The sequence below is a fragment of the Trachemys scripta genome, chromosome 23 (genome assembly GCF_013100865.1).
Source record: "Trachemys scripta elegans isolate TJP31775 chromosome 23, CAS_Tse_1.0, whole genome shotgun sequence".
NCBI classification, from domain to species: domain Eukaryota; kingdom Metazoa; phylum Chordata; order Testudines; family Emydidae; genus Trachemys; species Trachemys scripta.
In genome coordinates, this window is record NC_048320.1 from 7,800,112 (window position 1) to 7,825,887 (window position 25,776).

The 25,776-nt window shown below is 53.9% G+C and overlaps 1 protein-coding gene across 2 annotated transcripts in view; it reads left to right on the forward strand.

The window, feature by feature from the left end:
- Window positions 1–25,776, forward strand: part of KCNH6 (potassium voltage-gated channel subfamily H member 6) — a 97,324-nt gene that overhangs the window by 51,557 nt on the left and 19,991 nt on the right. The window contains exons 4-6 of one of the 2 annotated variants that reach the window (XM_034756129.1): window positions 5,492–5,601; window positions 8,277–8,580; window positions 11,275–11,486. In XM_034756129.1, the coding sequence (XP_034612020.1) occupies window positions 5,492–5,601; window positions 8,277–8,580; window positions 11,275–11,486 (626 nt within the window). The remainder of the gene's footprint in view (window positions 1–5,491; window positions 5,602–8,276; window positions 8,581–11,274; window positions 11,487–25,776) is intronic. The other variant, XM_034756130.1, reaches the window with a different exon arrangement.

Sequence of the window (25,776 nt, forward strand, 5' to 3'; positions counted from 1 at the left end):
TACAATTTCATCCAGACCATGACTTGTTTATACTGCTCTATAGACTATACACTGAAATGTAAGGACAATATTTATATTCCAGTTGATTTATTTTATAATTATATGGTAACAATGAGAAAGTCAGCCATTTTTCAGTAGCAGTGCACTGTGACACTTGTATTTTTATGTCTGATTTTTAGAAGCAAGTAGTTTTTAAGTGAGGTGAAACTTGGGGGTACACAAGACAAATCAGATTCTGAAAGAGGTACAGTAATCTGAAAAGGTTCAGAGCCACCGGTCTTGACAGAAGCTCTCCAGTGAAGTTGCGAGAGCAGTTTCCTGATTCCAGTAAAGTTCCTTGTTCAGTGTTGGAAGAAAGCGATTCTTTTTCCAAGATTCTTTCCCATTGTCCCATGACCGTATCGACACGTCTCAGCTTGACTTATTAGGAGCGGTGAAGTCACGAGTTTTGTAGGTTGTCACAATACATAGTCCACCCTGGATGTAGTGCACAAACAATACAGGGATTGTAGTGTTTTCTTCCTGTGTCGGATTGGGTTTCCCAAAGCTTCGAGCTGTCCCTGTGTTGAAACGAGGCTCGATGCCACGTGTCGTGGTATTTCAGAGATGTTCGCCGGAACTCTCTATTATAGAGACACAGACCTCTATTAGTATTGATTATATTGTTTGTAGCACTCTTCCGCGTAGAACCTCCACCCACTGTGTAGGCACAGCACAAATACCTAGTAAGAAACAGCTGCTGCCCTGGAGACCTTACTGATTGGCTACGTGGGGAAATTGAGTAGCATAGCTAGAACGTAATAAGTATTAGCAGGGGCAGAATTATAACTCCCATTGTACAGATGGGAAAGTGAGGCAAGGAGAGATGAAGGGTCAGATTTTCAAAGGAATTTAGGCACCTAAAGGTGAGATAGGTGCGTAGTATCTCCAAAGGCGGCATAACCTTTTAAAAATCAAATGCTGTTTTCTAAACACGGTATGGTAATACATTTCAATTGCTATAGTGTGCTATGTTATATAATACTCTGTATCTATCCATACAGCTAAATAAGCTTACACCGATCTTAATAAAAGTATTATACATGTATATATGGATGCATTAGGAGGGGTGTGTGTGTGTGTGTGTGTACACCTCTACCCCAATATAATGCTGTCCTAGGGAGCCAAAAAATCTTACTGCGTTATAGGTAAACCATGTTATATCAAACTTACTTTGATCCACCGGAGTATGCAGCCCCGCCCCCCCGGAGCGCTGCTTTACCGCGTTATATCCACATTCGTGTTATATCGGGTCGCGTTCTATCGGGGTAGAGGTGTGTATATATTAAAAACATGATATACTTTAAAAGTATGAAATATACTGATTTTAGATGCAATGATAACAGGCCGATTTTGAGCCACTATTTAAAAAAAATATATTTAATATACAGTGAGTGTGGGTATGAAATATATCCATACTTGTACATATGTATTTGCATGTGTGAGTATGACTTATTTAAAATATAGTGACCAACCATAGGTTTTAAATGACGTGCAATTCCACTACACTGGAAATTTTTATAATACACTTACTATCTGTGCTTTAATGCAAGTTTTAAATGTACTAATAATAATCGTTCATAATTATACACAAAAACTATCCATACATATGTTGATATATGTATAAATGGTAATCTGTCATGTCTAGGTGAATAATTAATAATTGTTTAGATTTATATAACAATTCTACACGTGTAGAATATATTACTAGTTTATATATGAAGTAATGTAGATTTATATATGTGTATACATAGTTTTGTGTATAAATATACAAAATTATTAATAGTACATTTAATACTTATGTTAAAACATAGATAGTAAGTATATTGTAAATATAGCAATTAATTGTACAGTATTTTAAATAATACAGTAGAACCTTAGAGTTACAACACCACAGTTACAAACAGACCGGTCAACCACACACGTCATTTGGAACCGGAAGTACACAATCTGGCAGCAGCAGAGATAAAAAAATATATATATATGCAGTACAATACTGTGTTAACCATAAACTACTAACAAAATAAGTGGAAAGCAGCATTTTTCTTCTGCATAGTAAAATTTCAAAGCTGTACTAAGTCAATGTTCAGTTGTAAACTTTTGAAAGAACAAGCAGAACGTTTTGTTCAGAGTTATGAACATTTCAGCGTTATGAACAACCTCCATTCCTGAGGGGTTTGTAACTCTGAGGTTCTGCTGTATATATTGATCTATTACTTATTTAAAATACTCTATTACATCTGTATGGCGTGTGTGTGTGTGTGTGTGTGTATATATATATAGACATTATGCACATTATGTATTGTATTACACACACAAACTATGATAAAAGAATGATTGAGGTGGCAAAGTCAAGCACTCAAAAGTTAGGAAATGCCAGAGTTAAGGCTGTTTTTACAACCTTAATTCGGCCCCCCCCGGTGTGTATGCATTATGTTACAGTCTTTAATGACATGCTCACGCGTTATTTTTTCCACAGGACCCCTGTCTCATTCAGATGGATGATGCTCCTCTAGGGAGCAGCTATTCAATGTTTTCTTTTCTCCCTGTTCGGTGTGTGGCTCTGGGCCTTATGTACTGCACACTGTTCAAAGCCGGCTTTCAAAACAGACCTATTCATTTCCTCTTTGGCTTTTCTATGGCGCTTAACACAATACTGTGAGGCCCAGATCCTACAAGCTATTTGGGCATCTAACTCCCATTTAAGTCTAGGCCTGAGTGCTTCACAAACATTAGTCAATGTATTTTCACAACACCCCTGTGCAGAGAAGCAGTATTAGCTCCATTTTACAGACAGGAACTGAGAAACTGAGATATTGAAGTCAAAACTGCCACTGATTTTGGGTGCTCACATTGAGGTATGTGGGACCGGATTTTTCAGAGTACTTAACATTATATAGCACCTTTATATGGTCAAAGCACAGCTCCCGTTGCCTTCACTTGCAGCTGGGAGTGTTCAGCACTTTGGCAAATCCAGAGTCTCAAATCAGATAGCCAGGAAATGAAGAACATGCCTTTAGTGACCACCTGTGAAAAGTTTGGTTTACATAACTTGCTTAGCATCATACAGGAACTTTGTGACCTGGGCAGAGGTAGACTCCAGGTCTCCAGAACACCATTCAATTGCCTTATTAACCAGGAAGCCATCCTTTCTGTGCCTGCAATCCCCTATCCTATCCACCCCACCTTCCAACTTCAGCAACAAATGAGGCAAAGGTCCTACAGCCAACTGCCTTCTTTATTACACAACCCTGATTCATCCCCTGAGCAGGGCCATACTGTGCGTTGAATGAGGCAGGGGTCCACTGGAAGAAATAGTGTGTGATCATGTAATTAGAGGCTGTATCATAATGCATATGCACAATGGGGCTGAATTAAGGTTACACGGACAACCTTAACTCTGGCATTTCTTAACTTTTGAGGGCTTTGCAACCATAATAAAGCTCTATTAACATATTTTTTGTGGGTAATTTCCCAGGTTTTTAAAAGAGCAAACTGAAAAAAACAAATTCCATCCTGTGACGACATAATGGCACCGACATGGCTCATCAGCAGGGTTGGAACCTCTAGATTCACTGCACGGATTTCTGTCATATGAGTTTAGGGAGTAACTGATAGCAATAGTAGGTTGTGTGGGCCAGCACTAGAGGAGGATGGGACACTTTGCCAGTGGGTATCACAGTTTATTTGCTGACAGCAGAGCAATGGTGTGACTCGGAAATCTTGGATTCCGTTCCAGCCTCTGGAGGGGAGTGGGCTCTAGTGGCTTCAGCCTTCTGCCTCTTCTATGCAAGCTTGATCCCTTCTGCCCCTCCCCACCTCCCAACCTATCCCAGTCTAGTCTCTTCCCCCACCCTGGGATCTTTATCCCAGCCCCATTCTTCTTATCTAGCCAGGCCCAGTGTCCTGCTCCAGATTCCCAGTCCCCTTCTTCCCCTCCTGCTTCCCAGTCTCCTTGCTGAGCCAGTCCCATTTTCCCTCTCCCAGCTCCTCGTCTGAGCTATTTCTGTCTTTCCCCGCTGGTCTCTAGTCACCCTCTCCACCCCCTATGCACATCCCCCCAGCCCTACTGGCTCCCAGTTGCCCTCCCTGAGCTCCTCCAATCTCAGTGTCCCCGCCAGGTCCTTTCCCCAATCTCTTCGCCCAGCCAATCCCAGTTTACACCCATCCCAAATCCTAGTCCCAGTTTCCCTCTCCCCACTGCCAGTCCTCCCGCCTTCCCACACCCCTTCCCCAATCTACTCCCCCTGCCCCTTTCCCAGATATGGCTTGTATCCCCTCTGCACTCAGATCCAGCAGCTTCCTCCTCCTCGTTGCCGGGGCATTCATAGCGGGGAGCGCAGGTGTGGGCACAGGCAACCTTAACTCTAGCAATCCCCAGCTTTGGAGCGCTTGGCTTCGCAACCCGACGGATGTTCTTCTCGCATCGTTTTGGTGCGTGGTAGGTTTAGAGGCTGATTTCCAAAGCCCACCTAGGAGATTTAGACGCTGTGCTCCCATTCTGTCCGAATCCCTTAGATGGCTTTGGAAATCTCAGCTGTATATTTCCCAGCTTGGGTGGGACAAATAAATCGGGGCAAGTGCTAGCGTTTCCCTGGGGGAGAGAATCCACACCAGGATTCTCCTCTCACGGGCAGGGGTTGGGAGAAGGTCCCATGAGCTAATGACATCTGACTGCACCAGGAGAAAGGATGACCTAATGTGTCCACCCCGCTAAGGAGAGGCATTTGGGCTTATAAACTGGACACAGAGGTGGGATGGAGCCAGTGCTCAGAGCTCCGGGTCCTGTCACCAGTGAAATTCTCCGCGTGGCCTTGCACGGCGCTAGGAAACTTGGATTTCACTGTGGGATCCCAGCTGGTCATTGCGAATGTCCAGGAGTTGGTCTCTGTGGCATAGTGCAGGGACTGTGTCCGTGCTTAGTTTGTAACGAAAGAGGCGTCGAGGCTCAAGCAATGATTTACTTTCATAACTGATGTGGCAGGTGCCGGGGCTATGAACTGCCACCAGAGGTGCCGGAGCTAAACCCTGGCACAAATTAAGCACTGGACTGGGTGACGGCTGAGTCCAGGCAGACAGGGGGCTGGGATACAGAACCGTTCCTCTCTAGGACACCCATCCCAGGCAGTCCTGGACTGGTAGTGACCTAATGTTACCATTGGCGGGCTCTGGGACGGCCCAGCCTCGCTGCCCGTCGATTCTGCCCCTGCTAGCCAGACTCTAGAACTGACAGCGGAATCCAGAACCGTTGAATGTTCATCGCAGCCATCGGCAGCCGTCCGATCAGGCCACCCACATGGGTGCCTCCCCGTGGCTGGGCACAGCTCGGCTGTGTCCCTGTCCCCCCATTTCCCCCCCCTACCCGCTTTGCCCAGGGCACCTGGCTTCACCTGCAGCTAGGTTACATTTGTGTCTCTTGTGTTTTGTTTGTGTTTTTTTTCTTTTTAACAAGGTCAAGGTAAGAGGTTGAAGTTTAGTCTCCCGTCCCTGCGGCGACTCAAAATCCAGCGGAAATCTCTGCCCACCAGTGAGTTTGATGGAGTAGCCATTGACTATGGAAAGGTAACCGTAGACTTTGTACAATATAAGCTGATACATTAGGACAGGACCCAGCGCGCTTCCTTGGCTCTCCCTTCCCTGCCCCCTTCAGTAGCGGCTGTGGTGTCTGAATTTAGTGTCTTTCTCTTAATGGTTAAACCCTGAGCCAAAGCTGTGGCTAGGTAGGGACTTTGTGGTTGTTGCCTTTGTTGCTCGGAACTTCAGTGGGGACAGACCCTAGAACCTCCTGCGTTAAGAGCTCCAGCCCTTACCCCTAGAAGTGAAGGAGAATCCCATTAGCTGCTGGCAGTACGTAGGCTGTGGTGCACAGCTGAACTGCTCTGTTTCCAACCAGGAGGAAGAAGTGGTACATATATACATACAACTACATATGTGCATTCACACACAGGCCTTCCTACCACTGCTCTCGGGTGACAGCACAGTTTAGTGCAGCGGTGAGAAATGCCTTTTGGAACCCCCAGGGGTTTGGATTAGGGTTAGGGGTGAGCTCGTTAGGACTTTCTTTGTCGAAGTGTTAACAGATTCTAGAACCATTTGGGTAGGAAGAGAGCCTGGAAACATTGCACAAATGCATGGCTCTTAAGAAAGGACATAGCGGGGGGTTGAGATGGTGGCACTGGGAGCTGCGTGGATCTGGTAGAAATCAGTGGGCAAAACTCCAAAATTTTGGTGCAAATATTCCTTGAAATTACACATTTCTTAAAATTGCCTTGCCAATTCTTATGTCACCCCATGCATTATCATAAGCCCTGGGTTTCAAATACATTCTAACGAGTCATCTTGTCCAGCTCTTCCCCACTATAGTACAAGCAAAGATTACATTGTCCCTATGCATTAGGGACAGCAACAGTCATGACTGCATCAACTTAATGGGGCAGGGAAAAGATTCTTGACCTGTTAGTATTAGAACTTTTTAAGAGGTTGCTGTTCTCATTATCCTCTTGGCTACTGCAAATGTTCCAGGTATGGACAAGTAGCAAACACATGCTGTGCGGCCAAATGTTCTAGGTACGTCTAGGGAGAAGGCACCTGCTGTGCTACCAAAGGTTCTAGGCACATCCAGGCACAAGGCACTTGTTGTGCTTTCGAATGTTCTAGGTGTGTCCAGATACAATGCTGCCAAGCATTAAGTACAGCCAGGTAGAGGGCATCTGCTGTGCTGCCAAATGTTTTACGTATGTCCAGGTACAATGTGCTTGGTGTGCTGTCAAGTGTACTTGGTATGTCAAGAGAGAATACAGCTGCTGTATGGCCTGACATTGTAGGTACGTTTTGGGTAAAAGGCACCTGTTGGGCTGTCAAAGGTTGTAGGTACATACAGGTAGAATGTACCTGCTAGCCTGTCAAAAGCTCTAGGGACATATAGGTAGAAGGCACCTGTTGGGCTGTCAAAGGCTCTAAGTATGTCCACATAGAAGACATCTGGAGTGTTGCTAAGTGCCTTTGGGACAAGCTGACTTTCTATTGCCTTGAGTGGAGTCTTCCCTGAGTGATAGCTGCCTAGCGAGAGCAAAGGGGCCATCAGCAACAGAGTTGGAGGTAATAAAATTCCGATCTCCGTGATCCATTTTGCTTAGCCAGAAAAGGCTGTGAGCCGCAGAATAAAAGCACTCCGCTTCTGATGGAGCTGCGAAGGTTTTTGAGGACCAAAAGAGGTGATGGAGGCCAGCAGCCTGGAGAATGGCCTGGCGGGGGCTGTGCAGAATCTCGGCGGACAAAGCAGAGTTGAGCTAGTGCCAGTACTTTGGCAGGGTGTTTGGGGTGAGGTGGGGTTGGGTTGGTTTCCCTCAGAAGAGGCACGGACAGCACCGTATTTCTGGTCGCCAAACCCTGCGAGAGCCTGAAATGTGCAATTTGGGCTTTTTACCCTGGCTGACAGCGGGGAAACTCCTTAAATCGTTGGGGCCTGGTCTCTGTTGGGCCCAGAGGCAGAAACGTGACACTGCTGAGGCGCCGAGATTTCATGCAGCGTACGTTCCGGGCTAGGGGTTGGTTGTTTTTTCAGGCTTGTCATTATACAAGTCTCTTAAGTCAGGAGACCTCGTCTCACGCTCCAAAACCCTGAGTTTAGCAGGCACCGAGGAGAGGGTGGGAGAGGAAAACCTGTGAATAACTGAATCTGCACGTCTGGCAGTTTCCCCAGTGATCTTGCTCTCTGGTGTGGATTAGGCGGCATCTGTCAACCGCAAGTGAAGGACTTAGTACATTGGTTCTTTAAACTCCCTCAGCAGGCCGTGGGGAGAGGAAAGGGCATGTTCAGCTTTTCACTCTCATGCCTTAGGTCCTAGAAACACTGTGAATAGAAGCCACCTCGTGCCAGGTAAATCCACTTCTGGGGTTTCCTCTTTTCCTACTGCTCCGGCCCGTTTACTCTCTGCTAGTGGCTCAGCAATACCTTGCAAGCTACCCCATGCTCAGCCAGGCTTAACGGAACAGGACGTTGTTGGTGGGGCCCCGCAGTCGGACATGGAGTCGGGGCTCGCAGGCTTTTGAGGCTGGTGGGATTCCATTAGCCATGTAACAAGGTGTGCTCAGTTCTGGTATCAGTGGGAGTTTAACCCACGACACGGCAGCACTACCCGGCCCTCTGTCTTTCCTCTTTCCTGACCCTCCTCCCCTCCTGCCTCAGCATTCCAGGACTCCTCCTAACCAAACGCTTTCTCCTGGCTGTCTTCAAGCCCAGGGGCGACTCCCTGATTCTGAGGGACTTGAAGACTCCTCCCAAGGAGAACTGTGTCCAGTCAGAGACCGAGTCCCTCCTGGAAAAGGAGAGGAGGTCGAGCCTGGAGGCCGTCCCCACCGTGCATCACTCATCCCCGAAACGAGAGCCTCCCTTCTTGGGCCCACCGGGGTCTGACGCTGCTTGGGGCTTGGTTCGGCCTCGCCCCGAGGGCAACCTCCGCAGGGTCTCCTCCTTGGACAACTTTGAGGTCACCAGGTCTGAGTTCCAGAGAAAATTCAGGGAGAGGAGGGCGAACTCAGGTAGGGGAAAAGCACAAGCAGGTGTGTCGCTACCAATGGGGAGGTGGTGCAGAGCTCTTCCAGCAGATGGGCCCTCCGCTCTGAGGGTCCCTGGGGAATTTTTCACCCTACGTTGCCTTAAAGATGCAGCGATAAGGAGTGTGTCTCCCGGAGCATAAACTGACTCCAGTATGTTTCCAAGTGCGGGGATCTCTGGATGTGTCTTGGCCTGTAGATCCAGCAGTGTCTCTACGGCCCAGTTCCTGAAATGAATGTAGGTGCCGAACTCCCACTGACACCAATGGGAGTTGAAATCCTTGAAACCAAGGGGAGTTAGGCACCGGTGTGCCTTTGATCTGGGTCTGTGTATGAAAGTCTCTGGGTGAACTGGTCTGCGCTGTAAATCCGCCATGTCCAAGCCCCTCCAGGCTCTCTCCTGACTCCGGTCTCACTGGTGGAAGGGTGAGTTTAGATGAGTGAATACAGTAGCTATAATACATGTTCTAAGGATGAGAGACCAAGTATTTAATCCGGAAACCCCAGCCCCATGGTCACGGCATGTCATTGACCTTTGCAGAGGATACTGAATCGGGAGGCGTGGCAGAGTTCATGAAAAATGTCGAAGTTTTGAAATTTATTTTGTTCTGCATTGGAACCAAACATGAGAGAGTCAGGCCGGCAGAACCAATAGCTCAGTGGTTTGGGCACTCACTTGGCAGCTGATTCGGAGCAGGACCTTGATACTGGATCCCCCACCTGCCAGGCGTGTGCCCTGACCACTGCTATGGGTCTCTCTCTATCGCACCAGAAATGCCATCCTGCACCAAACTGGCATTGAAGCTGGCACATTTCTGCCGTGAGTTTTGGGTTTGGCAAATCGGCATTTTCTGACTTAAGAAAAAAAAGACGTTTAACTGAAAAACGTCCAACGGGCTCTACTGCAGACATGCAGAGAGGACAGAGAAATAATCCGGAGAGACCTAGAAAGGTGGGTGAAAGAGACTGAATTCAGAAAAAAAAAAAAGCAAAGTGAATACACTGGGGCGGAAATCATTCATCAGACAGTCCCGCGATGGGAGATGGAGAGCTGGGGAGCAGTAAAGCTGAGAAAGGCCTCGGGCCTACGTTTTCAATAGCTCAGACACATTTTCAAGTGCTCAGCACCCACAATTGGAGCTGGAGTTTCTGAAGAGCTCAGTTTCCATTTAGGCCCCTAAATGAGGGCCAGATTTGCTCCACAGCCCCCAGCGTGACCCCTGCATCTAGACTTTCAGAAGAACATGTGCTGAGCATGTGTGAAAATTTCCCCACTAAAGGTGGGATTTTCCTAAGCCGTCAGCATTGGCCTTGCCCTGTTCCCATTGACATCAGTGGGAGCTTTACCATTGACTTGATAGGGACTAAGGGTAGGGCAGTCCCACCCTTGTTTTGTTCTTTTGGCCCTCTGGTCCCTTGAGGTGAGAGTGGACAATAAAATAGACCGGAGTTTGCAATGTCTCAAAGAAGGCCAGTGCACTTTGGGGCGGCAGCAGAGATATCATGCATTGAGGCAGGGAAGGAAGTAGTCCTCTTCTGTAAGACTCTGGGACAAATGCATTTCTGGGCTCCTCGTTCTCATAAGAAAGATACTGTCCAGTAGGTTGGGGACCAGAGAAAAGAAACTAAAACAGTCAGCAGGCTGGAGGGATTGATTGAGGAGGAAAACTGTAATGAGCTGAATATGTGCCGCTTGGCTAAGCCGCCGTCAGGCAGGGGAACATGAGAGTCCACAGCTATTGAAAGGTTGTAAACCCCAAGGAGCTGGGGAATGAGATTAGCTGGGGAGAACAGGGGGTGGAATGAAGGAAGGTTGACATGTAAGCTGTTTATATTGGAAAAATTGAGGGTGTTTTAGGGAGAATGTCCTGCTGGTGAGATCCACTGGGCTGGAGAATCATGTCCCAGGGAAAGGGTAGAAGAAGCCTTAATGCCTGGAACATTAAACTAGACCAGAAGAACGCTAGAAAATCCCCCATAGGGAACCATCCTGCCCTGGCCCATAAGAATGGATTGGATGGGATGCAGTACGGCTTTGGAGGCAGATCGTAGGACTCCAGCTGGGCTCTCTTTGCCCTACCAAAGCAGCACTCCACTCCCCGTCCCTCCAGCAGATGTTAGTTTGAGGAGCCAGGACGAACAGCCCACCCAGCTCGGAGGGCAGGAGGAGCTGAGGCAAAACAGACTCAAGAGTCTTGCCTGATGGGCCCTGTCTATAATTTTAGGGCTCTGACAGTTTTCTGGATTCTGTTTACATTCATCTCCTGCCACCGCCGCGTCGGCCACCACCAATGGTGGCTATCAGAATCAAGGCCAATTGGCCTATGCTTCGGCAGTGACTAGGGATTTAGGTGCTGCCGTTTTTCAGCACCAAGCTTGAGACGCCTGAGAGGGGCTTGGTTTTTAGGGGGTGGGTGCTCCAGCTCTTTCTGAAAACCAAGCCCCTTTCAGGCACCTTAAGTTGGGCACCCAAGATCACGAGTGGCTTTGGAGAATTTTGGCCTTTGTGTTTGGGAACCAATGCAAAATGGGCCCGTCACAATAGCGTTGTGCCTCCAGAGAGGTTCTCTCAGACGGCTTATCCTGGGCTCCCTTGTCCACAGAGACTAGGACGCTGATGGTTAATCGTTGTTTTTGACGCCCTCCTGAGTGTTTCTCTCCTTCCTGGGTTTGTTCCAGAGGCCTCCCAAGTCAAGCCCAACCCCCAGAACTCCACCTCGGACTCAGACCTCACGAGGTACCGCACCATCAGCCAGATTCCGCAGTTCACCCTCAACTTTGTGGAGTTCAACCTGGAGAAGCACCGCTCGGGCTCCACCACTGAGATCGAGATCATCGCGCCCCACAAGGTGACGGAGCGTACGCAGAACGTCACCGAGAAAGTCACACAGGTACGGGAGGTGTGGGGGAGTTCTCCCCAGGCCAGGGGCACTCCTGGGAGGTAGAGGGAATGATCATGCTAATTCATGGAGTAGGCATGGGGCAGGGTGGGGGGCGTGCGTACTAATTTGTGGAGCAGATTTGGAGGGGAGGGGCAGATCACATTAGTTCGTGGAGCTGAGCGAAAATTGGAATTTCTGTCCCACAAGAAATTGCAATATTTTGACAACTTTTTTTTTTTCTTTTGTGGGTCAAACTGTTGAAGTCTTGAGATTTTTCACGGAACGAAAAGTTCCGAAAAGTGTTGAGTTGGAAATGGCCAAATGTCACGTTGGGGTCAAGTCAACGTTAAAGGGCATTTCCCTACAAGGGCCACACTGCCTCCTGGGAGGTGTGGCTCAGGTCCCCATTCTCCCTTGTGGGCTGGCCTCCCTGGCCAGACTACGTGTCCCGTGGGGAGAAGTCGGGATCCTGGGGGCCGAGTGAGGCCGTTCCCCATCGTCCATACCATAGTGGGGACATTTGTGATCGTTTGTGGAACAGCCGCAGGGCAGAGGGAGATTCATGCATTTCATGGAGTGGCTGAGCGGGGACAGGGAAGGGTCCCTGTGTGCTTGGTATTCAGTTCCATGTCTCCTCTCCGGCACGGCCGGGGCTGGGGACGTACACACCCACCTGGCAGTGTTTCACTCTTTCTGTCCATGCTTTTTCTCTTTGCACCTGGGCTCCCCCATGGCTGCCCCACTGAAAGCTGTTCCCAGCGCCCATGTGGGCTCAGTGCATGCGCGTGGCTCTCCAGAGGGCTTCCCTCACTCATGGCAGAGAACAAGAGATCGTGGCCAAGATGGGCTCCAGACACGTTCTGACATGTTTTTAACCCCAGAAAACCAGCGTCTGCTGGATGCTGGCCATGACGCTGTCTGTCTGTCCAACCCAGGGGGGGCCGCTCTAGGGCAAACCCCACAATGCGGGGGAGGTCGCGCTGTGGGGTTGCTGTCACTGTTTGGGGGTACAGTCAGTAGGGCTGCATTGTCATTGCCCTCCTCAGCCATGCAGGAGAATGACCGGGAGGTCCATTCTCCCTTACTCCTCTGCTCGAATTGTGGCTACTACTTGCCTTTCACCCTCCACTACAAGCCTCTGAGGGGTGGGGCCGTATGGCAGAGAGGGGTGGGGACTAGGTGGAGCCCTGGCCCTTGGTTCCACCCCCTTATTTATTAGCCAGAGTAGCTGGTGGGCATATTTAAGACGGGAGCGGCTTGAGCAAAGGGTTGAAGTAATTCCTCCTCCCCCAGAGCAAGGGGGGAGCAAGGATACAATGGGGCAGATGGCACAGTTACGATCTAGCCCATAATAATCACCATCTCCTCCCTCTCTCTCTCATCTGCTCGGTTGCTTGCTGGGAGGTGTTTGGGCTCAGGCCAGGGACAGAACAGCTCAGCCCCGGCCTGTGGGCCCGGCCCTCCGCTGGTGATCAGTGGAGCTTTGGCGAAGGGAGTGGGTCTCAGCTGGCATAAAGTGGCGGTGCTCCGTGGAAACCTTCGCGGATTGGTGCCAGCTGCGAGGCTCTCCCTGGCTGTTGGCTGGCACGACACCGTCGTTCTTTCCTGGCGCCAACAAGCTGTTCATCTTGGCAGCAACCCTCCACGACAAGAGTGTCGTTTTTCCTGGGTGAAAACTCTTGTTTGTGTCTCTGCAGCAGTGGGAGCGGGCAGGGAGAGCCGCATGGTGTGTGTGTGTGTGTGTGTGTGTGTGTGTGTGTGTGTGTGTGTGTGTGTGTGTGTGTGTGAAATCTGCACCTTCAGTCATGCACCCCTGAAATAAGTCAGATTGACTTTCTTTTTTCTTACTCTTGAATAGGCCACAGGCCTGGCATGTTTTTCTGCCGAGCTGCGGGGGGAAGAGGATGTACCCCGGGCTGCCCAGAGGATTCAGGGGGCCTGGGGCAAAGCAATTTTGGGAGCCCCTTCCATAAAGAAAAGTTGCAATACTATATTCTCGTGGGGGCCCCTGCGGGGCCTGGGGGAAATTGCCTCTCTTGCCCCCTTCCCCCCCACTCCCCCGGGCAGCCTTGGATGTACCTGCCGTTGGCATGGCTTTTCCTGGCCCCCCACTCTTCAAGAGATTCCCTCCCCCCCCAGCCAACCGCATGGCTGGGCTGTGTGTGTGTGTGTGTGTGTGTGTGTGTGTGTGTGTGTGTGTGCGCGCGCGCGCGCTGCGGAGGTCTCCTTTCTGTGCTTTGAGTGTAGGAATTGGTGGAGGTGACACCAGCGAGCAGAGCTACTGATAGTTCCTCCAGCAGCCACCAGGTGGCAGTGTCCCTTCACCATATGGGAGGCTGCGCACGGTGATGGTATTTCCATTTTCCAGGCTCCTTGGAAGGGAAGGGGACATGGGGGGGTTACATTAACTGGGAACCACCCGGCCACCTCCTTCCCGCCTACGGGTAGGTCTGTCAGAGAGCAGAGAGCCCGGTTCCTCTAGTGCATAGACTGAGACTCCACATCCCTGGTGTCCGTGGCCTTACACGCCCAACCGCAGGTATTCCCGCTTCCACCCGCAGACGTGAATGGCTCAGCAATGAATGGCCCATTGAGCTCAGGGAGTGAGACCCGCAGAGAGGCACTAGTGAAAGAGCCGAATGGAGAGAGGTAAACGGTGGTGTCCCCCAGGGGTCTGTACTGGGCCCAGTCCTGTTCAACATAGTCATCAATGAGCTGGAAAAAGGGGTAAACAGGGAGGTGGCAAAATGTGCAGATGATACAAAACTACTCAAGATAGTTAAGTCCAAGCAGACTGCGAAGAGCTACAAAAGGACCTCTCAAAACTAGGTGACTGGGCAACAAAATGACAGATGAAATTTAATGTTGATAAATGCAAAGTAATGCACATTGGAAAGCATAATCCCAACTATACATATTAAATGATGGGGTCTAAATTAACTGTTACCACTCAAGAAAGAATCTTGGAGTCATTGTGGATAGTTCTCTGAAAACATCCACTCAATGTGCAACGGCAATCAAAAAAGCAAACAGAATGTTGGGAATCGTTAGGAAAGGGATAGATAATAAGACTGAAAACATCATATGGCCTCTATATAAATTCATGATACGCCCACATCTTGAATACTGCTTGCAGCTGTGGTCACCCCATCTCAAAAAAAAGTTATATTGGAATTGGAAAAGGTTCAGAAAAGAGCAACAAAAATTATTAGAACTAACACGGCTGCTACTCTGAAACCTGTCAAAAATTATTAGGGGTATGGAGTGGCTGCCATATGAGGAAAGATTAGTAAGACTGGGACTTTTCAGCTTGGAAAAGAGACAACGAAGGGGGGATATGATTGAGGTTTATAAAATCATGACTGGTGTGGAGAAAGTAAATAAGGAAGTGTTATTTACTCCTCGTAACACAAAAACCAGGGGGCATCAAATGAAATTAATAGGCAGCAGGTTTAAAACAAACAAAAGTATTTCCTCACACAGCACAGTCAACCTGTGGAACTCTTTGCCAGAGGATATTGTGAAGGCCAAGACTATAACAGGGTTCAAAAAAGAACTAGATACATTCATGGAGGATAGGTCCATCAGTGGCTATTAGCCAGGATGAGCAGGAATGGTGTCCCTAGCCTCTGTTTGCCAGAAGCTGGGAATGGGCGACAGGGGATGGATCACTTGATGGTACCTGTTCTGTTCATTCTCTCTGCGGTACCTGGCATTGGCCATTGTCAGAAGACAGGATACGGGGCTAGATGGACCTTTAGTCTGACCCAGTGTGGCTGTTCTTATGTTCCTGGATGGCTTGGGAGGGATGAGCCCAGGCACAGTGCCACCTCATGGCAGAACACACAAAGGAAGCCGCGTCTCTGGATGTGTGGAACTCCTGGGCGTCAGCCAGAGCCCCTGAATGTTGCTGTAGCTCCCACTTGTGCTCTACTCATGCAGAGGGGCTCCCTGCACCCTTTCCCCACCCCCCCCAGCTCACCTGTGCAAAGCAAGTTAGGATTTTGCCCCCAATTTTTTATTCTGGAAGGTCTTTGGGTCACCTGTGGAACTCTCTGCTGCAGGATGTGATTGAGGCTAATAGCTCAGTAGGTGCCAAGAAGGGATTAGACACTGGGGAATAACCATCGCAGAGTCATTAACTGGGGTGCAAATTATACAAGGGCTGTCAATCCCCAGGATTTGGGACCCACCCTAAGAGAGACAGAGAGCTGGGGGGGCAGGGAGTGCAGGACTGGCTGCCAGGCTGCGTTCCACCTCATAAGCAAATAAAAGACAAGGGTTTTAAAGAATCACACAGGATGTTGTTTGAGTTTAACTGAATGAATTAAAAGTCGTTAAGAATAGCTCTGATGTGGAGTGCAGACGGGACGGTAGGAGTGAAAGCAGATATTACCCAGGGGGTAGTGTGGGAGTAATTATTATTATTTTTATTAATAACCATATAGCAGCATTACTGTTTATCCTTTGCACATAGAGAGCACATTTTATCCAAGGATCTTGCAAGGCTCCTGTGAGCTCCTTGCGTTAGGGCTTGTCTCTTCTTAAGTGTCTGGAAGGTGCTCCCAAGGGATCAGTCTCTTTGTCTCCCTTTTACAGATGGGGAAACTGAGGCACAGGGCGCACAAGTGACTTGTCCAAAAGTAATGCAGGACATCTTGGGCAGAGCCAGGAATAACATCCAGGAATCTCGGCTCCATGGCCCAATGCTCCATCTACTATGTCAACCTGCCTCCCAGACCTAGAAAAGGACACCAGCAGTCAAGGCCCCCAGGTCGCCTGCTTTAACCACTAGATAACATTCTCTCCCCGAGCTGGGAAAGGAATCCAGACTTGCAGACTCCTGCTTTAACCATTCAATCCCATTCCCACTCCCAGAAGCAGGAACGGAGCCCAGGAGTCCTTCCTTCTAGTCCCATGTTGTAACCACTAGACCCCACTCCCCTCCCAGAGTTGGGTGAAAAAAAACCAACCAGCATCCTGATTCCCAGCCTGGTGTTCAATCCACTAGGCCCCAGAGGGGTTGGTAATGTGCCCTTAAACTAGCTGGCAAATGCTGGCACTTGGGAGAGGAGCCTCCTCCAGCACCCACTTCCCCCGCCAAGCCCCTAGGAATGGCTCAAGGGGCACACTTCTCCCCTCTCCTGCTTCCCCCTAAAAGCCTCCACCCCAAGGCGCACATTGACTTTGGATGCCATGTGCCCCAGGGCCGGAGGGCCCAGCGTGCCTGGCAGAGGCAGCCAGCCGCGATGCACAGGGACCCGCTGCTAGGCGACGGGGCTGACGCTGGCTCGGCCACACCAGCCTGTCAATACTGGGTCATTAGGTGGCTGGGAGGTGACGGGATTGAAGCTGACAGGTCCCTGCTGCGGGCGGGAGGGCCAGCATCGAGCCTGTGTGCTCCCCACCGGCCCTGGCGTGGATCCACAGCAAGTGTTCTGGGAAATATCCGTTCCCCTCTCCCTTTAAATCTCCATGCCGGCTGGGTTCTGGGTGGTCTCTGCTGGATCTCGACCCCCCTGCACACTGTATTCAACCACTAGACGCCGTTTCCCCCAGAGCTGGGCAAGGGACCCAGGAATCCTGTCCCCCAGCCCCTGCTGCAACCTCGAAATCCCACTTTCCTCCAGAAGGGAGAACAGAACGCCGGAGTCCTGACTTCCAGCCCCCCGTTCTAACCACTAGGCCAGAGGTGGGCAAACTACGGCCTGCGGGGCAAACTACAGCCCGTGGGCCATGTCCGGCCCACGGGACCATCCTGCCCCTGAGCTCCTGGCCTGCGAGGCTCGCCCCCGGCCCCTCCCCTGCTGTCCCGCCTCCCCCACAGCCTCAGCTCACTCACTCCGCCGCCAGCACAATGCTCTGGGCGGTGGGGCTGTGAGCTCCTGGGGCAGCGCAGCTGCAGAGCCCGGCCTGATCCCGTGCTCTGTGCTGTGTGGTGGTGGCAGCGGCGGCAGCGTGGCCCGGCTTCACCCGGCTGGCACCGCTGTAGCACCACCAGCCACCGGTGCTCCAGGCAGCGCGGTAAGGGGGCAGGGAGCAGGGGGGGTTGGATAGAGGGCAGGGGAGTTCAGGGGTGGTGGTCAGGGGGCGGGGTGTGTGGATAGGGGTTGGAGGGGAACAGGGGCAGGGGTCCTGGGGGGGCCATCAGGAATGAGAGGAGGGGTTGGATGGGGCGGCGGGCGTCCGGGGCCAGTCAAGGGACAGGGAGCGGCGGGGGGGTGTGGATGGGGCAGGGTTCCCAGAGGGGCTGTCAGGGAACAGGTGGGTTGGACGGGGCAGGAGTCCCGGGGGAGGCAGACAGGAGATGGGGGCCAGGCCACGACCCCCTCCCCTAACCGGCCCTCCATACAATTTACAAAACCCGATGTGGCCCTCAGGCCAAAAAGTTTGCCCAGCCCTGCACTAGGCCGTACTCGGGCCCTGGTTTGGCTGTGCGCACTCAGGCTAGCGCCAGCGACACACACCCATCATCCATGGGGCTAAACCCCTCTTCCCCCCGCCCCCCCCCGGGTTCTAGTGCAAGCCTGGATCCCAGGTGAGATGAGCCTCCCCCCCTCTGCCTGAGTCCTCTCGGGTCGGGTATTCACATCAAGGAGCTGTCATCGAATTAGGCACGGGGGCAAGGTTCATGGTGGTTTCCTGGGGCTGGAATAATGGGAAGTGGCAGAGGAGGGTAGAGGGACATGGGCAGAGCTGGCGGGGGGAGCCCAGGGGAGCAGCAGGTCAGCAGTGAGGAGGTTCAGCAGAGCTTGGGGGGGCCTTGTGCCCACTGAGGTGCAGCCCTTTCTCCGTCCCATTTCACGGGGGTCAGGCCCAGGTAGACCAGGGGCGGTCACTCCCCATGTCCAGCCTGGCACTGCGGGCCCCTGGCCCAGGTGAGAGGCTGCAGGAGGCCTGGTTACCAGCTCCTGTTTTCTCTGGAGCAGCTCTTCACACCCCTTGGGCTTGCAGGTGCTGAAATGTCAGCCCAGCTCCTGCAGCCCTGGCTGGGTCAGCGCGAGGAGTGACTCAGTCATCAGGGAGTCGGGGTGCCCGGATCCTGCCTGCTAGGGGCTGGAGGGGCGAGAAATAGCTGGGGGTGGGTTCCAGGGGGTGGGGGAGAGATTGACAAGCCAGGAGAAGGAAAGTGGGTGGGGGAGGGAAGGCAGAGGTCCGTCAGGAAAATGAGCTCAGAGCGATACAAAGGGAGCAGAGCTGAGCCGTCCAGGGCTAACCCCCTCCCCCAGCCTGGGCTGGGCTCCGGGGTAGTTGTTTTGGTGGCAGCTCCTTTGGAAGATGCGGGTGGGGTCCCGCGGGAGCCCTCAGAGCCGCTGGACCCTGCTCGGACAAGCCCTGCTCTAACACCTGCTGCTGGCTGGATCTGCCATTGGATCAAGCCCCAGGGTGTCCCTTAGACCCGGGCCCAGACCCACAAACGCTCGCAGCAGCTGCTCACAAGCAAGTGTGCTGAGAACATCCCTGCGCATTGCTTTGTCCCCCACTCCCCGTGCAAAGGGAGCACAAAGTGCTGCTAAACCACAACGGTGGCAACGTCCCCCCGCGTGGCACTGCTGCAAGTGACGACACCGAGGGCAAGGCAAGAGGGAATCGGGCCCCGTGGGCCTCCCGTGGGCCAGCCGGGGGTCCGAGCATCCGCTCAGGTCCAGGAGAGATGCCCCTGGCCGAGTCCCCGTGACGATAAATAATTCACGGGCAAGGCAAAGCGGGTGGTGAAATCCCATTAGTGCTTCGTGTAAGTAACGACTCAGCAACTGGGAGAACCAGAGGCTGACTCCTGCAGAGCGTATGATTGACAGCCGCGGCCTCGCCCCGTCTGGGGTCACTGCTTGATTCGACTACAAGTGCACGGAGAACGTTGGCCTCATCCCGCGGTCGCTCCTGTGGCCTGGGACAGTAGGAGCCATTCATCTGTACTGACGCCAGTACTGGGGTCCTTACACAACTGATCCCCCTGATTGCTCCCAACCAAACCAGAGCCCCCGGGCCCAGCCTGGCAGCAGCAGGAGACTGGCAGGGTGGCAATGGGTGGCCTCAGGGAAGGGAGCTGCAGGAGTCCAGGCGAGAGGCTGAAGGCAGGGGAGTGGCGGGATGATGTGGCAGAGGTGGTAATGGGAGCTCAGAAGACGGAGTGGATGCGGGAGTTGTGCTGAAGGAGGTTCCTCCTGGGAGACATTGGCTGAGATGAAGCCACAAAGTCCCCTGGCCAAGGCAGGCAGGGAGGAGGAGTTCTAGGCATTGGAGGAGCTGGTCCTTATCAAGCTCTGTGTATAGTGGAGGCCCCAGTCAGGATGCTGGGTGCTATATGGACACCTGGGGTAACAAAAGCCCCCATCCCGCAGAGCCCAGTTTCAGGAGAGCCGGGTATCCAGGGGCCACGCTTTAGGACCATGAGCTGAAGCATCTGGCACCGGCCACTGTCGGAAGACCGGATCCAGAGCTAGATGGACCTCTGGTCTGACCCAGTCTGGCCGTTCTTGTGAGCTGTGGTGGCTTGTGGGCCTTGTGGGTGCAAAGTGACAGAGCTCAGACTGGGGCCCCAGCTCCGCCGAGGTCTGGCCAGCACCAGCTCGTGTGCAGGCCGAGAGCATTACAGCATCGTCAGTCCCCTGGGGCATGTTGTGTGCCCCAAATGCCTCTTCCTCGCACAAGGTGCCCTGCTGGTTTTCGGTGCCCTGGTCTGGCCTTCACCACGGGAGACCTGAGTCCAAAGACTGGCTCACTGAACAGGGAAACAGGAATTCTGGGCACCCTCATACCAGCTTTCAGCAGACACTGATCCCCATCACCAAGCCACCACCGAGTCAGGGCTGAGGTGCAGCGGCAGAGCTGGGTGTGGGGAGCCCAGAGCTGGAATAGCAGGGGGCTGTGGGTCAGGATTATGGGGCACTGGCAGAGCTGTGTTGGGGAGCCCAGGGTTGGGGTAGCAGGGGGCTGTGGGTCCGGATTATGGGGCACTGGCAGAGCTGGGTGTGGGGAGCCCAGGGTTGGGGTAGCAGGGGGCTGTGGGTCGGGATTGAGGGGCGCTGGCAGAGCTGGGTGTGCGGAGCTCAGGGCTGGAATAGCAGGGGGCTGTGGGTCGGGATTGAGGGGCACTGGCAGAGCTGGGTGTGGGGAGCTCAGGGCTGGAATAGCAGGGGACTGCGGGTCGGGATTGAGGGGCACTGGCAGAGCTGGGTGTGGGGAGCCCAGGGCCGGGGTAGCAGGGGGCTGCGGGTCGGGATTGAGGGGCACTGGCAGAGCTGGGTGTGGGGAGCCCAGGGCCGGGGTAGCAGGGGGCTGTGGGTTGGGATTATAGGGCACTTGCAGAGCTGGGTGTGGGGAGCTCAGGGCTGGGATATCAGGGGGCTGTGGATCGGGATTGAGAGGCACTGGCAGAGCTGTGTGGGGAGCTCAGGGCCGGGGTAGCAGGGGGCTGTGGGTCGGGATTGAGAGGCACTGGCAGAGCTGGGTGTGGGGAACCCAGGTCTGGGATAGCAGGGGGCTGTGGGTCTGGACTGGGGTTCAGAGGCAGAGCTGGGTGTGGGGAGCCCAGAGCTGGGATAGCAGGCGTGTCAGGACCAGGGTTCAGAGGCAGAGCTTGGTGTGGGGAGCTTGGTCAGGGCTGAGGTGCATCGTCAGGTGTTGGGATCCACACTGTCTGCTCCCCAATCCTGGGCTAGTGGAGGGCAAGGGGGGCTGCCAGCCAGGCCTGAGGACCATCAGCTAAACTGTGGGGGCTCTGAGTGGCACCGCAGCATGTCAGTTCCCCCCGCTCCCTTTCAGCGCACTGAGCGCGGCAGACAGGAGTCTGCCCCGAAGGGGCCGGAGGGAGACCAGGGCAGCGTTGACCCCGAGCCCCAGGCAGCCGCCGTGTGTGCAGGGGAGGGTCTGAGTTCCCGCGCAGAGGCGCCAGGCAGGGTGGTAAGTGCCCTGTCTAGCAGGTTGAAGCCGCACTGTCTGGCAGGCAGCAGACACTGGTAGTGGGGCCGGGGTGGGGCGGAGGCTGGGTCGCGTGTGGTCACAGCTCTGCCCAGGGCAGTGATGTAAGCACCAGAGGTCTGTGCTGGGGAACACGGATCCTCTCCCCGCCTGTGCCTCGCTCCCTGCTCACACACAGCCTTACTTCCAGCACACCATGAGTCTGAAACTGAAGCTGAAGCCGGTAAGCAGTGAGATGGGGGGACGGGATGGGGGGGACGGGCAAGGCTGAGATAGGGGGAGGCTGCTATTGCCATGGGGAGAGCGGCTCCAGGGGGCGTTTGTCCCTCGAGTGAATTAAACCCCAGAGGGGAGCCAGGACACATTGGCTCTTTTCTTTGCGGGGAAGGGGGGCGGGGGAAGCCGTCCTTTCCCCAGGAAACAACTCCCACTTGACCTAGCCAGCCCTGCTCTCTGGGGAGGCAGAAACTCCAGCCGGGGGTGGGAGGGTGGGGAGCTGGCGTGGAGCGGCCCAGCCTCCTTTGTGCCCTGGACTTTTAAAGCCACAGAGGGGTCGGCCGCACACGTCTGCGATGAACGTACAAATCTCTGCCTGGGAACCAGCCTTGAGCTCATGACCCTGCCTGGGCCCCCTTACTGCAGCCTCAGCATCCCCTCCTGCCCTGGGGGCATCGGGCTAGTCAGAGACCTGCTGGGTTTGGGTTGATGCAGTGAGGCAGGATTGAGGGGACGAAGGGGAAAGACGTGCTCCTTCTCCCCTCCTGTTCTGCCCCCCGACGTTCTGTGGGTTCTGGGAGTTTGGGTCTCACAGCTACTAAAAGCAAACAACCCTCCCTCCCCCCGCCGGCAACCAGGAGACACTGACTAAATCCTGCTCTTGGTTACTCCAGAGTGAATCTGGAGTGAGCCCGCTAAAGTCAGAGAAGTTACTCCAGATTTATGAGTCACACCCAGTGGTTCTTGGATATGAAGGCAGCAGATGCCTTAGAAATCCCATAGAGCAATGGCAAGGGTGAACGGGTGCCTCGGCTACGATGACTGGAGGTGGTAGATGATCCGGATTCCTTCCCTAGATGGATGCATTGGCTGGGTAGGATCGCTGGAGAGGCTGGATGGATACACAGACTAGCTGGAACTTGGGGCTTGGCTCTGGGCTGTAATTCCGGGAGATGTTTTTTCTCTCTCACGTTTTGTTCTCAGTTCGAAGGGTCCCCAAATCCCTCCACTTTGGGCAGGGTCAGCTGAGCGAGAAGCTTTTTTAATTCCACAAGCCAACCTCCCTTGCTCCTTCCCCGGCTCCGACGATTCATGTTGAAACGGTTCGTTTCAGCCTTGAAACCAAAAGGCCGGAGCTCGGGCAGGTGGCGTGTGCCAGAAGCCGTCCGAGAAAGATAACGCGGAACTTGGCACTCTGGTATACGCAGCTCTCAGAGCAGGGCACGGGAGCTGTGTTAGCCACCCCCCAAAGGTTAGACCCGCCGAGGGGCTGAGACCACCTGACTCCTTCTGCCATGAGGAATCCATCAGGATCAGGCCCCCATTGGGATGTATCATACGGGCTTCCTGCTCTGCTGTGATTGTTACTCGGGCTCTGATCCGAAGCCTTGTACAATCCATGGGAGTGCTTCTTGTTGGCTCCAAAGGACTTCGGATCATGCCCTGGCATTGCTGCCAGGCTTAAAGGCAGCTTGATCCTGCCCCCTGCATCCTTTGCATTGCTCGGGGGGGGGGGGTCCCAGTTCCCCTCCCCTTGCCCCGATTTGCTCCTGTCGGGACGAGGCGGTCGGTTCCCTGACCCCGCCAGCGCAGCACATCCCCCTTCGGAACGATTGGATTTCGGTCACTTTTTCCACTCCCTCTCCCTCCCTTGCCAGCCACGTCTTTGGCCTTCCCGGCTCTTGATTGGTGGCTTCCTCCCCACCCGGGGCCTGGCCATTGATTGATTTTGATTAATCTGCGGCAGGCTCCTGAATGCCCTTTGCCGGCGTGTGTGCATGTGGGTCTGGGCATGCATGTACCCGTGTGTGTGAGAGACACCATCTTGCTGCCTGTGGGGGGAGCCGGGCCTGGGTGCAGGAAACCCAAACCACGCCATGGTCCAGCAGCTGTTAAGTTTCAGGACGGGACGTGGACAGGCAGGAATTACCCTAACAGTGGGGCAGCGGGCAAGGGGCTGGCAGTCGAGAGGCATTGGCTGGAGGAGGCGGATGCAGGGCAGGACCATTGGTCAGTGGAGAGGCTCTGGTTTGCAGGGCTGGCTACTGGGTAGCAGGGTGGGGCTGACACACACATATGGTGGTTGGGGGGGTCAATCTGAATGGGGCGGCGCTGATCTGGACTCGCCCTAGACAGCTGGGTTTGTTAATGCTGGGGCCGATGAGGGGAGAGCACACGGAGGGGACTGTGGACAGTATCTGGAGGGACACCAGCCAGGTAAAAGGAAACCCAGTGAACCCAGTGGATGCTCCGGTAAAGCTCACCCCCAGAAGTACGCGGGGGGTGGGGGGGAGTAGGAGGCTCAAGAGGCAAAGGCACAGCTGGGGTTGCTCGGTTCCTGCCACGCCCCTAGGACCAGGCCGCCTGCTGCCGTCACGTCACCAGTGACCCCAGTGCCAAGCGAGTGTGAAACACGCCCATCCTGCCCTGGGAGCGCGTTACCCCTCTTGGCAATGGAGCATCAGGCCCAAAGCGCTGGCAGGATTAAGGGCCTTGTCCTCGTCGCTCACTGGCACAAATCGGGAGTAACTCCGTGGACACCAGTGGTGTAAACCTGGTGTCAGTGGGAGGAAAATTGGGCCCTGATGGTCTATCGTGGGAGTTTCCATAGCGGCCGTCATCATGGTGTCTAAGCATTATGGGTTGGTGGCTCAGAGGGCAGCGAATCCCAAACACAGCAATGGCAGGGGGAGCCTAGTGGGGGGGGGAGGAAAGGAAGGTCCTCTCAGACTCCTCTCGCTGGGCTATGGGACCTTTACTTTCCAGCCAATGAGCCAGCAAAGAGCCGGCACCAACCAGGCCGGGGCCTTACGCTCAACCCTGGATGGTGGGCAACCTCCTGGCTCAGCCACGGGTGTAGGCAAATGGACACCCCGTGTTATTCATGGGAGGCCGGGCCAGGGCTCTCGCTGTGCAGCGCTGCTGCCTGGCTCTGCCTGTGAGCAAGGGCCACCCCGCTGGGCTGGCTTTTCTCCGCGGTACTTTTCGGTGGCTCCCTCCTCCATCCTGCTGGGGTGCGGTGCAGAAGATACTGGAGCAGAGCAGGCGTCTGGCCTCTCCCTTCGGGGTCCAGGAAGTCTAGAGCTGCTGGTTCACGTAGTGTTTGGGACCCTGAGGGCTGAACATCCCTCCCCTGCCCTCCGGGCAGCAGGTGCCAACCAGATGGGTTCCGGCTCCCCTTGGATTTGGAAAGACCCCGAATGATCCCTCCATTTCGTGGAGATGAACTCCCTCCTCTGTCAGGCCACTGAGGAATCCGAGACCTCCCCTGGCATCTCCCCACTGTGTCCTGGTCAGATGGACCTGAGAGGGGCTGCAGCCAGTAAGCTCACCATAGGGTGACATGCAGTGGCCAGAGTTAGACGAGATGAGCTAATGGTCCCGTCTGGCCGGAAACTCAATGAAACTACAGCAAGGGAGAGGAAGTTTTCTCCTGGGCTCTGGAGCAAGGCAGGGCTCCAGTGCATGATACTTCGCTATATGTCCCCTTGGCCCTTCCTTGATGGTTCCTTCCCTCCCCAGCCCCATGCTCGGACCTTACTGCTGCCACTACCTCATCACACCCATCTTGTCACACAGTGTCTTGCCGTGGTCATTTTGACACCATGGATCAGCTTCCCCCCTTTCTCCCTCCCTCCCAGCTCCTCCCGCCCACCGCAATCAGCTGTTCAGCAGTGTGCAGGAGGCGCTCAGGAGAGGGGGGTGAAATGGGGTGGGAAGAGGTGGGGCGGGGACGGAGCAGGGGCGGGAAGAGGCGGGGCAGGGACGGAGTGGGGGCGGGAAGAGGTGGAGCGGGAAGAGGCGGGACGGAGCAGGGGCGGGAAGAGGTGGAGCGGGAAGAGGCGGGGTGGGGATGGAGCGGGGGCAGGAAGAGGTGGAGCGGGAAGAGGCGGGGCGGGGGTGGGGATGGAGCGGGGGCAGGAAGAGGTGGAGCGGGAAGAGGCGGGGTGGGGATGGAGCAGGGGCGGGAAGAGGCGGGGCAGGGGTGGGGGCTTGGTGGAAGGGGTGCAGCGGGGCGGGGCCAGGGTGGAGTCAGGGTGAGCACCCCCTGGCAGATTAGAAACTTGGTGCCGATAACTCAACTAAAGGAGAATCACTGACCTGAATTCCATTAAGTGCTTACTGCAGTTGCTCTGAAATTCAGGCCAGATTTATAGCTTCT